The sequence below is a fragment of the Erigeron canadensis genome, chromosome 5, assembly GCF_010389155.1.
Source record: "Erigeron canadensis isolate Cc75 chromosome 5, C_canadensis_v1, whole genome shotgun sequence".
NCBI lineage: Eukaryota > Viridiplantae > Streptophyta > Magnoliopsida > Asterales > Asteraceae > Erigeron > Erigeron canadensis.
Genome location: NC_057765.1, coordinates 39,889,697 through 39,903,013, shown reverse-complemented (window position 1 = coordinate 39,903,013; position 13,317 = coordinate 39,889,697). Strand labels below are relative to the sequence as shown.

At 33.0% G+C, this 13,317-nt stretch overlaps 1 protein-coding gene across 1 annotated transcript; it reads left to right on the top strand.

Annotated features, from left to right (window-relative positions):
• The first annotated feature begins 5,371 nt into the window (after positions 1-5,371).
• Positions 5,372-12,382, top strand: LOC122599553 (serine/threonine-protein kinase BSK7). Its single transcript, XM_043772077.1, has 11 exons — positions 5,372-5,563; positions 6,807-7,029; positions 7,425-7,642; positions 8,275-8,410; positions 8,500-8,633; positions 9,040-9,145; positions 9,400-9,485; positions 9,736-9,924; positions 10,770-10,922; positions 11,027-11,140; positions 11,822-12,382. The coding sequence occupies exons 2-11, from the start codon at positions 6,951-6,953 to the stop codon at positions 12,062-12,064; spliced, it is 1,458 nt and encodes a 485-aa protein (XP_043628012.1). The 5' UTR covers positions 5,372-5,563; positions 6,807-6,950; the 3' UTR covers positions 12,065-12,382.
• The last annotated feature ends 935 nt before the right edge of the window (positions 12,383-13,317 follow it).

Below are 13,317 nucleotides of genomic sequence, written 5' to 3'. Positions count from 1 at the left end.
GACTGGTTAAGTTACATATACATATTCCAAGCATATTCTAAAAGAAACCAAAACGCTTCAAGAAGCTAATATTTCTGGATTGTATAATCTTTGCTATGAGCATTTATGTTGCAGAGGTCCATAAAGTTGTAGCACGGATGCGTATATGTTGCAGAAACCATTTGAGACTACAATTATCACTACCACCACAATGTATGCAGAACCGATACCTATATTACTACAACATAAACAAATGACATGCCGAATACAAAATATATGTATATATATATCAAAACCGATGAAATGTCACAAATTTAGGATACAGGAACGATGAAGTGGTTGGATTGTTATGCTAGGTAGGGAAAGTAAGTACATTTGCAGGACAAGATGGCTTGACTAATAGTTATGAACATCAAACATAAATCTACTGTTATTTGTTCATTGATGTTAAGTCACTCGGGTTAAAATAGGGCTAATAAAATGGGAGAAACAAGTATTGAAAACTACATTCTAAACAGCGATAATTATGTGCAATTATTTATTGTAGACATACTTGTTCTACAAATTATCATCTCTCTCAGACGCTCTACACCTGCGCATATAAGTTCATGATAATTTGATGAGGCCGTGTGAAATAGCCATGCTCAGTGGCTAGATTAACGCAAGGAGCAAGCCATTCACTTAACGAGCTTCTTCGATCTTCGTCCACTAACAATCAGAACAATGTACTTTAGGATGATCGCGTAGTGCAATGTACATACTTATCGTGAAACAGGTACGTACTACTTGACTTTTAAGTTTTTATACGAGGAAACAAAATAGTTTGGAGAAAGTTTTTTTTAAAACTATATATGAGAAAGAAAAACAATATCATTAGCTGCCTTGTCTTTCTCTCCTCGGCCTTTTAGCCGCATATATTTCTACCTTTCGGACGTTGAATTGATGCGTACCAGTATTGCGTGTTTATGGGTTGGAGTAGTCCCCTTCTTCGGACGTGCTTGATTTTTTCGTGTTAACACCACTTCTTACACTACAATTACGGGACTGGAACGTGTTATGTCACGATCTATATATTGAGAAATCCACTTCAGGTGTTTATACATAACTTCATTACAAACAACAAGGTCATATATAACTTCCTCCCATATTTGCCTTATAAATTTTATGAGCATCATTCTCAGTATATATATATCCTTAAGTTCATTCCACTTTGCTCTAGACGATATATATGCTTTAACCCATTTATTGACTTTTTTCATTAAGTTGTTTAAACAATTGAACCGACTTTTCTCATTTGATTTCACAACACAATTTTTCTAAGAACATCATATATGTACTAAACACAAATACTATATTCACTAGTCATACATCATGCTAATTAACATCTTTTGCTGCATTTCACGAATTTTTTTTTGAAACGGGTGTATTTCAAGGGTGTTTTGTCAAACAAGTTTTCGAAAAAAAAAAATTATAAAACCAGTTAATCCGGTATTTGAAATACCGGATTCAAATTTCTCCCTCGAATCCGGTATTTGAAATACCGGTTTCAAAAAAGCAACTTTGAATCCGGTATTTCAAATACCGGATTCAGACTTGATGTGACTTGATGTGACTGGGACACAGGTTGCTACAGTGGTCGATGGCACATTTTTTGAAACCGGGTTTTCAAATACCGGTTTCAACAATTACGAGTAAAATTGGAAGTCAACATTTTAACTGTTATTTATATAATTAGTACAGTGTCAGATATTAGGATTAGAATAATCTGAACATTATCTTCTACCCAAAACACACATTTGACTATCCCCCTATTCTGATGCGAACATTCGGTAAAGATGCTACAAAAAGGATAAAGATTGGAAATGTGAGGAACTAAAGCATTTTCATTATTTTGGAAGAAATACTAGACGTTTGAGTGAATACCACTATTAATGAGTTTTGAAATCTTGCCTGCAAGATTTCACATAACCCCAATGCTATAAATGTAAGTATGTAACATAAGACAATTTATGTATGAACTCATAGTCTCATATATGCATCGAAGAATATACTTTCCTTCGTATTGTGTGTGCATTCGGATTATTTTGTCCAACCTCTCACGATACACACTCAAAGTGTCTGAACCAAAGCATAGATATTTCCCTGGTTTTAAATCTGCAATAACAAATATTCTAAAAACTCGTAATTGTTGAAACTGGTATTTGAAAATCCGGTTTCAAAAAACGTGCCATCGACCACTGTAGCAACCTGTGTCCCAGTCACATCAAGTCACATCAAGTCTGAATCCGGTATTTGAAATACCGGATTCAAAGTTGCTTTTTTGAAACCGGTATTTCAAATACCGGATTCGAGGGAGAAATTTGAATCCGGTATTTCAAATACCGGATTAACTGGTTTTATAACTTTTTTTTTTTCGAAAACTTGTTTGACAAAACACCCTTGAAATACACCCGTTTCAAAAAAAATTTCGCATTTCACTTATTGTATCGTAGTTGTTATTATGCATTTCATAAGGTTTTGATTTTCTAGAGTTCCCTATCAAAAAATTATTGCAAGTTAATATTTCTGAAAAGTTCAAAAATGTTGAGTTCTACAATTGAGAAATTAGTATAAGCTTTGATGATTTTATACAACAATCCATACTGGCCTTCATTATATATACTTACACAAGGATACCGGGATATATTACTAGACAAATGATTTTTTAATGTACTTGACTTTATTCTCAAGTATATAATCTAAAATGACATGTAACCCAAATAACAATAGTCTAATGACAAGAAGTCATTTACTAACATAATAAATTGTGTAAAGTTTATACGTAATCGATATCTTGTTGTGAGTCTTAATTTAATTATTAATTAAAAAAAAAATCAAAAAGTAGATAAAAATATATGGAACGTTTTTGTTTTTTAAACAATTAAAAAAAAAAGAGAGAGAGAGAGAGAATGCTATTTTATATGGTATGACGGTATGACCTATTTAGTCATTTACCTTTATATTAATTCCATATTCAAAATGTGAAGGAAAGTAAAGTTTTTTTGTCTTTCATGTTACTTTACTCTAGCCATTTTCCAATTTATTTATTATTAAAATCTCTCATTTTTAGAGCAACAAGATGAAACTCACAACCTGGCTACACACATTTTCACTTTAACTTGAAATTTTTATTTATTTTTAATCGCACACGGGCTATTGGGCTAAAGTTATGTTTTTTAAATTTACTTTATCTATCCTACTATATAAAAATTATATCCCATATTGAAAAGTTTACATTTTTGAGACATACGAAATTACCTTTTTATCCTTAATGAATTAAATCATCATCAACCATTAATATTAAATTACACTATTAGTTCATTATATTATAAAATATCTCTACTAACCCTCTTTAAATTAAATACATTTACCTACACCAATTGATGTCTACTAACCCTCTTTAAATTAAATACATTTTACCTACACCAATTGATGTTGCCACCATCATCACCATCCATCACACCACCGTCATCGCTGGCTCGTCGCCGTATTGCGCGGGTACTATGCTCGTTTATATTAGTAAGTATTGAGTATTGACTGAGGTTCTAGATGTCCTAAAAGACAAACGATTTTAGTTGCCAAGTTGGATATTTTGGAATCAGAATTTCGAAGGTGTGAGATTTACATATATTTTCTTTTTCATTTTCACTTGTTTTAAAAACTTTTAAATAAAAGTCAATTTAAAAGGTTGGTGTTTGTTTTAAATACAACAAAGAAAAAAAATGGTTCGACATATAAAGTCTAAACAATATTAAAACACACAATTTCACATGAGATCTTTATATATACTAACGATGGGGATGAGTTTATCTGTTTATGTAAATTCTAAAAAATTATAATATAGATGGGGATGAGTTTATCTGTTTATGTAAATTCTAAAAAATTATAATATAGATTTTTAATAGGAAGTTATAAGAAGAGTTGGTAGGTTAATAGTAAGTTGGCTTGAAGTTTTTAAGAATTTTAGAATATTGAAGACAACACAGTCTTAAAAAAAGGCAATGAAAATACTTTCATACACACTAAAACTTGATTTTTTTTAGATATATTCTTTTCGATTACCAGATTTAATGTTAGTACGTCAGTGATAAATTATATGTGATTTAGCTTATAAAAATTCTTGTTGCATTTTTACAATGTTCTAAAAAACTAATTTAAACATTTTTTTAGAAAAAAACTAAGAATTAAAATTGGAACAAAATAAACACTCTAAAACAACCTTTATAATGAATGTAGTAAATATTGTCTTGTATTTTGCTTATTTATGTTAACAAAAAAACTAGTCTTATATCCGCGCAATGCGGCGGACAATGGCGAAGCCATAAATTTTTGAGTGGGGGTCGGGATCTAAATTTTTTTTTCTAATGCTATTTCACAATTAAAATAGGAGGGCGAAACTAAGTATATCGAAATTTTTCTACACGAAAATAATATACCCCCTACATCGCAAAAAAAATTTCGGGGGGTCAGGCGCCCCTCCCGGCCCCTATGTAGCTACGCCCTTGGCGGCGGACCGACGGTAGGGTAGTGATGGCGGAGGTGGTGGTGGGGGCGGCGGTAGGGATGGTGATGAGAGCAACATTGGTGGTGAATGTAAAAGTAGTTTGTGTTAAAGGTGGTATTATAGTTATTAAGTGTTAGGAGATCTATACTCTAATTTATTTCATTGAGGGTATTATAAAAATATTATATGGAAATGTTCAAATTAGTGAATAAAGGAGAACAATATTTTTCGTTTTTCAAAAGTAGAAAGTTTAAAGAAAAAAAAACATTTTGTTTTACGAGTATTAGATAATATAGATTATAATTTTCGGTCAAACATACATTATCTCCATACTTTATAATGATTGTATTTCAATTCTACTTTAGGTACCACAATACTTCTATTTTGAAAATGTTATGAAAAGTAGTGTTTTGATAAAAGCACTGTTAACATGAATTTAAAATTAGATTATATTCTATCCACTCATTAATCAATTGCATTAGCAAAAGTACTTTGTTTAATTTATTTCTTAATTACAACAATTTAACTTGTTTCCCTAGTAATTAAGTAGTTATTTTTTAACTCCCATATAGATACAAATTGCATGGTACATAAAAATATGTACTTTTTGTCTCTAATTACATATTTTAACAAAGTAATTATCCTATTGGTTAGTGGCTAATGGGATGGTCAAACAAGACAATTGGTAGTAAAATAAAATAAATAATACATACCTTTTTTACCAAAAACTTTTTTTTATTGTCGGTGGAAAGTTGAAAAAACCAGAAAGAGTAAAGAGTAAATCGTGTGCACACTTGGAATGCCAAAGAGATCTATATACATATACTTATCATAAATAAATTTATACATACATATAATTGTATCTATATCTAATATATTTTCAAGATTTCATATCAACTAAACATTTCTTTCTCTTGATCCTTGAAAGAGAGAAAAAGAAAGAATCTTGAAACAAACCCAGCTGTCCTTTTTAAGTCTTTGACTGAAAACTCAAGTGGGTCAATCAATCTTGCTGATTTTATATATCTTGGAGCTAGAAAGGTTTCATTTCTATCACTTTTGTTTGTGTTTTGACTTTTTTTTTTTTTTTTGTCTGTTTAAGCTGAAGTTAAAGTTAATGGCTGATATGGGGTTGATGTTTTTAGCCCTAATAATTAGAATCTTGAAGAAGTTATAGTTTGCTGATTGTTTGTATTTTCAAGATTTAGTTGATGGGCATTTTGCATTTATTGATGTTAGTTAATTGTTTTTGAGATTTTTTAGATCAATAAGTTTAGTTGAAATACGTGCATATGGGATGTAGTAGATTTATAAGTGGTGATGATTTGGAGAGTGTAAGTTAGAAAAAGTTTTGATAGTTGAATCTTTTTGCTAACTTTAGTAGTTTGTGTATATTTTTGAATCTTTCTCGATTTCGGAGTTTTTTAGAAATGTGTTTTGGGGGTGTTTGGCTTAACTATTTTGGCTTACTTGCATTCAGTTCATTTTTTGGGACTTATTTTTGGACTTATAAGCTTATCATGACATGTAATTGCAAAATTAGCTCATAAATACAAATATAAGCCGCAAATCCAGGACTTATCAAAGATAAGCCAAACTCAAATAAGCAAATAAGATTGAAAATAAGCTAAGCCAAACACCCCCTTTGTAAACTTTGAAGCCCTAATAAGGTGTCTTGTAGCTGCAGGTTACTGATAACCTCTAAATGTTATCAAATTAATGAAATTTATAGGTACATTGGTTGAGATTTCGCCCGATGGTAAATGTAAATTGGTGTTCCCTTGAATGGTTAGAGTAGAAAAAAGCTTGGTTATTTTGATATATCTAAATTAATATGTTTTGAATGTTTTCAAGCTTAGGAGTATTTAAAGACATATGTTCACAAACTTGTTTTGGGAGTAATGTGGTGTCTTCTAACTAATTCCCCGAGTTTTTGAACTACATTTTGATAACTACTTTGACAACCTTTGGGTGTTACGCTCCTTAAACTTTGAAGTCAAGTTTTTTTAAGTGAAGCTTGCTGATTGTTGCTAGTAGAAGGTCTATTATGGCATCGAGATTAACGAAAGTTGTAGATGTGTTGGCTGTGATTATGCAGCTGCTATAGTGAATGCAAATTGCAGTTACTTTGGAGGTTTTAAGTAGGAAAAAGCTTTGATCTTTGCAACATTTGAAAACTTATTTGTTTAATATTTACTATCTGCTGCAATATAGCAAATTCCAAGATTTGTGATATATGACCAGTATCAGTTGGATCTGATTCGAATTTCAATGCATTTTACAGGTGTTTTGATCTTCAATGGTGGTGATAAGTGAAGTTTTCAGTCCCTAAGAAGCTGGGTTATTTGTGAAGCTTTATCATAACAACTTATATTGATCACAAAGATTTCAAGTAGAATTCAACTAACGACAGCTATATATTGGAATAATGGGCTGTGAATTCTCTAGACTGTGCTCGTGTTGTGATACTGTACAAGATGGAGCCGTAGCTCAAGCTGGCAACATTGGTTCGTAAATTGCTCACTATGTTATTAGTAAATAGTTTCGTGCAATGTGGTTAGAGTTGGCAAATTGGGTGGGTTCGATAAACATGTTAAAATGGTTACGGGGAAACAAGCACTTTGGGTATGGTTCGGGTGGGTTGCCGGATTGCACTTTTTGTCAAATTTTAAACATACTTTAGCTAAAATGTGTGATAAGTATGATTAAACAATATAGCATTGCAATATTTATCTAGTTTTGAATGAACAAATGTAGGAGGGCGACTCATTTATTTAGCAAATTTTGACCCATCCTTGTAACTAAAATTCTGTACCAATTAGATGTGTTTGAGATTAAGTATAAACTGATAAATATTGTCACTGTCAAATGTGCTCAATATTGTTTATATATTTTTTGACAGAAAATGAGCCGGGTGAAGCAAGTGATTTGCCGGCATTTCGTGAATTCTCCGTTGAACAACTTAGGACAGCTACTTCTGGATTTGCGGTTGAGAATATTGTTTCTGAACATGGGGAGAAAGCTCCAAATGTTGTGTACAAAGGGAAGCTAGCAAACCAGAGGCGCATTGCTGTCAAACGGTTTAATAGATCTGCCTGGCCTGATTCAAGGCAGTTTATGGTAATCATATATATATATATATATATATAAAATATAATTTCATTCTACGTTTTTTTTGTGTCCATTTAATTGTGTAATCTATACGATGTAGACTGTAGACGGCCAAATTTGCTAGAACATTGTAATACTCTTGATAGTTAGATGGTTGGTAGTTATCAATTATCATTGTATGTGCTGCAGAGTGCAGAGTGCAGAATTCATGCAATTTAGGGATTTTGGATGTGTAAACTTATTATCAATTTTGATAATTCAAGGTTGAAATAATCATATATGTGTACTCCGGCAGGGAGCCGGTGTGGGAAAAGCAAGTTGGGAGAAAATTTTTACATCATCTGATAATGAGTTTTTCGTCACAATAATCAATTTCTTTATAAGGATAAGGGGACAAATTGTTTTTTTGTTATTAAGCTTTTATTCTTTGTCCAAAATTATCCTTTGGACATGTTTCTTTTGCTATTCTACAGGATATTTGTTTTATTTGCATAATAATCAAACCGTATAATAAGCTGGAAAAGTTAATCACTCGAAGTAGAAATGCATGCTCATTAGTGCTTCGTGTTTTTTAGTTTTTCCTCTATATGGTTAAGCTCTATATATTTCAAATTATTCGATTTTGTGTTATATTATGACAGGAAGAAGCAAGAGCGGTTGGCCAGCTTCGAAACCCTAGATTAGCCAATCTGCTTGGTTGTTGTTGTGAAGGTGATGAAAGATTACTTGTTGCTGAATTTATGCCACATGAAACTCTTGCAAAACACCTATTTCATTGTAAGCTAACACAATGGTTTGTATTTTTTATTATCACAATGGACGACATTTCAAGTGATAGTTTTGATCAATTTTGCCTCTTGAAATAGGGGAAACACAACCTATGAAATGGGCCATGCGACTACGGGTGGCGTTATATCTTGCAGAAGCTTTAGAGTATTGTACAAGCAGAGGACGTGCTCTTTATCATGATCTTAACGCCTATAGAGTAGTCTTTGATGAAGTACATTTCTATCCTTTTCTTTTTGTTGGGTTGATCTGAGTTATGTTTGAAATGGTTATAATTCGAAAAATAGAAGGAAAAAGGAAACTAGTAATGGTTTAACAGGTCAAAAGCCTTGCAGTCTTGCATGATGTATTTTTAAAACCTTTTATTTATTCAAAATTCATATATATCTCTCTCTCTTTTGTTATCGTACTTTTTTGCTAGTTATTCATAAACAAAGTAAAAAAATATATTTTGACAAATTATTTTTCGGTTAAACAACCGTCCCGTATGCATCCATACGGCCCTTTGGTTTGAGCCCTCCTTGAGTCAGTTTTTAATGCATGTTGCTTTTGTTCGGCTATCTCTCATATTTTCTAACACCTATAATTTCATGCGTGCTGTTTTCTGGGAAACTTTGTAGGATGCAAATCCAAGACTTTCTTGCTTTGGGTTGATGAAGAACAGCAGGGATGGAAAGAGTTACAGTACAAATTTGGCATTTACCCCTCCAGAATATCTGAGGACTGGTATTAACTTAACTTCTCATGGCACATATATAAATCACAGTCCTAATAGGTGGGAGACGTGAAAAAAAAAAATTCTTTGATTTTATGGAAATCATGTAAGACCAGTTGAATGAACACTACTTTGTCCAATTGTCCCGACGGAATAGTTTTTAATAGATGTGTCAACTTGGGCGGGTCGGTTTGAAATTGGTATAACGTGATCTTAAGTTTTTCATATCGTTTTCTAACAGTTCATTTTTCTTGAATTTGTGTAGGGAGGGTAACGCCGGAGAGTGTAATGTACAGTTTTGGTACCCTTTTGCTTGACCTTCTAAGTGGGAAGCATATTCCGCCTAGCCATGTATGTGCCCTCACTTTGAATATGTGCATTATACCAAGTTGGAAATTTTTTTGAGGATAAATTACTCCCTATTTATTTGTTCATATCATTAGAATATCTCTTTGTTTATCATAATTGAAAGGGATCTTAAACATTAACAACAATACAAAATCTCATAAAGCCGGGCCTGCAGTTAAATAGTACACTATGTATTTACATGAAACACAAACTGCATATCTAATACTCAGAAAATTTGTTTTGAGTTTATCAGGCCCTTGATCTGATAAGAGACAGAAATCTTCAAATGCTCACTGACTCATGCTTGGAAGGTCAATTCTCCAATGATGATGGAACTGAATTAGTACGCTTAGCCTCAAGATGTTTGCAATATGAGCCACGTGAGCGCCCAAATCCAAGGTCATTGGTTTCTGCTTTGATTCCTGTACAAAAGGAAACTGAGGTAATATGTTTTTTTATCATAAGATCACACAAACCTCAATTTTTATACTTAGAAGAGTCTACAACTCTACAGATAGTAACCGATTTGGGATCTTTCTCCAGGGTTTACCATAACTCAAAAAAAAAAAGTTCACACAATGCATTATAATCACTTATTTATACATCATAAAAAACCACAAGCAGGTTTTGGATTTGTATGTGAAACTAATTATATGATTATCATGTCTTGTAGTTGCAATATTTCGTTTTGAGTGTTTGGATATAGTGGTTTAGCTTTGAACTAGTTGGCTAGCTGCAACCCTGCAGCAAAACTTACGAATTATGATTAGAGGAAAAAGTGAAGTTACTTTTCAACACAATTGTGAACCTCATCTTTACTTTTTTCTGCTGATATTTAACCACATTTTGTATTCTAAATGATACTACTAGGAAAAACAGTGTTAAATCATAGGATCTTTTTTTTTTGAAATATCTAATATAATTTTAGTTGAAGAATATGAGGATATATTCTAAACAATATATGAATAAAAAAAATTGGTCATATTAAATATGAGGTACTTAATTAGAAATCTCCATACTCTGAAAGAGCTAATTATATCACACGGTAAAGTAATGCAAGCAAATCTAGACATTTTCTCTTACAACCCTTCTTGTTACTGTTGAATCTCTGTTTTTTTTATTCATCCAGAATTACTTTCAAAGCCTAGAACAAATAACATACCTGACGACCCCCATGTACCCAATATTCTTTACATCTATATTCAAGCTATAAACTTGTGAGTTGTCACCTCCAAGTAGGTTGAACTTGTTAAACTCGTTTATGTTTATAGTACGTTCCAATTTCAGGTGCCATCTCATGTGTTAATGGGTATACCACAAGGTGGTTCAGATATGCCTCTAACGCCACTTGGAGAAGCCTGTGTAAGAATGGATTTAACCTATATACATGGAGTCATGGAAAAGTTAGGCTACAAAGATGACGAGGGTGCTGCAACTGAGGTTTGTTAATGGTGTTTTGTTATGTGTTGACTTTCTGTATTAGGAGATGACTGTTTGATTTTTTGAAGTTGCACATGTTTGTTGATTGTTTCTATGGCTTGCAGCTCTCTTTTGGGATGTGGACTAATCAGATACATGATACGTTGAATTCTAAGAAGAAAGGGGACTCTGCTTTTCGCCATAAAGAGTTCAAAGCTGCAATAGACTTTTATACACAGGTTTGTCTCCTTGTTTAAAAACTCTGTATTTAACATATGTCTTTGTGTTTGATGAGTTAACCATGTTTAAAAAGGGGGTTAAGTAGCAATACTATTTTGTTTAGTTGAAATTACTACAATGTGGGACATGTATGATTGATGCTCCAATAGGCTGATGTCTCGGACTACAAGATAGATTTCTTTTGGTTTGATGCTTCTGGTTGTCACAAAGACAAAGATAAACGGAGAAGGTGCATAACCACTACATGCAGAAAATTAACCACCATACATGTAAAATTTGGGCCAAGTCTAAAATTACAATTCATGTTCAAAGCAAACGGGTCTGCCAATTTTCAGTAGCCTTTTGCCTAAGCATTTCTGATCTAATTTAATTTCTCAACTAAAAAAAATGGATCATTTATTTACATGTAGTAGTTTTGTTATATAAATATAAAGTATCATACTAATAATTTTTTGAGATAGATATAGAAGGTTTTGGCGGACAAAGCCAAACCCGTTGAAATAATTTTGATATGTTACCGAAGATTTCCATTTTACCCCCCATGCTAAACACCCATGGTCCCATATGTGAACTTTTTTGTGAGTTTAGGCTCAAGAATCAAGATATTTTGGAACTAAGGTCTACCACGATTCAAATAAAAACCACATTTTTAATTTTTTTTTTTTTTTTATGGGGTGCAGTTTATTGAAGTTGGAACGATGGTCTCACCAACGGTATTTGCACGCCGAAGTTTGGCACATCTTATGAGCGATACACCACAAGAAGCACTCAATGATGCTGTACAAGCACAAGTAATATCCCCTATCTGGCATATCGCATCCTATTTACAAGCTGCGGCATTATTTGCATTGGGAAGGGAAAATGAAGCCCAAATTGCACTCAGGGAAGGCTCTGTTCTAGAAGAAAAATATAACGCTGCTTGATTGTATTCAAGAATCAAGACTAGTGTACAATTTGCCCTTGACAGCATGCATAAGAAATACCCAATGGGGATTTGCTATGAGCTGAATGTTGATCATTTGCATGCAGAAAATTACAGTTAATGGCAGGCAACAAAAGGGCTTGATTTGTTTGTTTAATGAAAGCATTCTTTGCAATACTTTTGGTGAAATTGGTTGGTTGGTTAATTTATGTAAGTTTTACTTAGGGGTGGTGTAATGACATGTTTACCCTTGTTTTGGGAAGGGATTGACCTTTTTCTTCTTCATGTTAATACAAAATCTTTGGTGGATTGGAACTGATATTATTTATCTATTTGAGTGTGGGTGAAGCTTTTGTTTTTTTGTTTATTTAGTTTTTTTTTTTTTTGTTCTTCGTCTTTTTCGACTTTTCTTTTTGATCGAGATATGGAACTTAATTTGGAACGTAAAGCAAGCCTTTTCCTTTTAAAACTTGTAGTCTGCTTTTGCTTCTCCTTTTGATATTTGAAAGCCTAAATATTCAACACGAGATAAAAGCATACTAGGCCAAATTATTAGAGCATGCGGTATGCATGAGTCAGAGCTGCAGGCCCACGGTGCATGCTACCCTCCCTTCACCCTACGAAAGGCTTCCCACCTTGCTCCTCACAGGCTCACAGCCCCTTTTATGGGTTATTGACCGAGTGACGAAAATGTTCAACCTAATAGTCAAAGGACTTAGATCGACAATGCATGTCGATGGCCTCAAAGGAAAAGCATGACCTATATATTTAGCAGTGTGATCACGCAACTTTCATATCAAATTGTATGATGCCCATGACGAACTCATGTTAGTTTAAACATGATTCGAATCCAATGATAATACATACCCGACGATTTTGTAGAACTGGTAAGAACATTAAGTATAGTTGTCATTGATTTTGAGTCCCCAAAACCAGAGTGATGATAAGATGAATATTTCGGCTGGAGTGATGTCGAAAATCAAAGAGAAAAAACATACACGAATTTGATAAGAGGTTAGGCTCAGATTAGGAGGTTAAAGCAAAAGCTATTAGTATCTATTTATGATTAAAGAACTATCATATCTAACCCTAATGTTTAATGTTTGCAACATTAGTCCCTGAAGTTCCAATCACGTATTGTGAAATCATATAGAATGTCATTAAAAGTAAATGAGAGCAAGTACCCGCGCGTTGCGGCGGTGAGATGATGAGGGTAATAGGTCATAGAGTGTGATAGCCAAATGCCTTAGTCGT

Coding starts and splice junctions, on each gene's coding strand:
- LOC122599553 (XM_043772077.1), top strand. CDS start 6,951: ATGGGCTGTGAATTCTCTAGACTGTGCTCGTGTTGTGATACTGTACAA. Junction 7,643..8,274: donor CTGATTCAAGGCAGTTTATG/GTAATCATATAT, acceptor ATATTATGACAG/GAAGAAGCAAGAGCGGTTGG. Junction 10,923..11,026: donor ACGAGGGTGCTGCAACTGAG/GTTTGTTAATGG, acceptor TATGGCTTGCAG/CTCTCTTTTGGGATGTGGAC.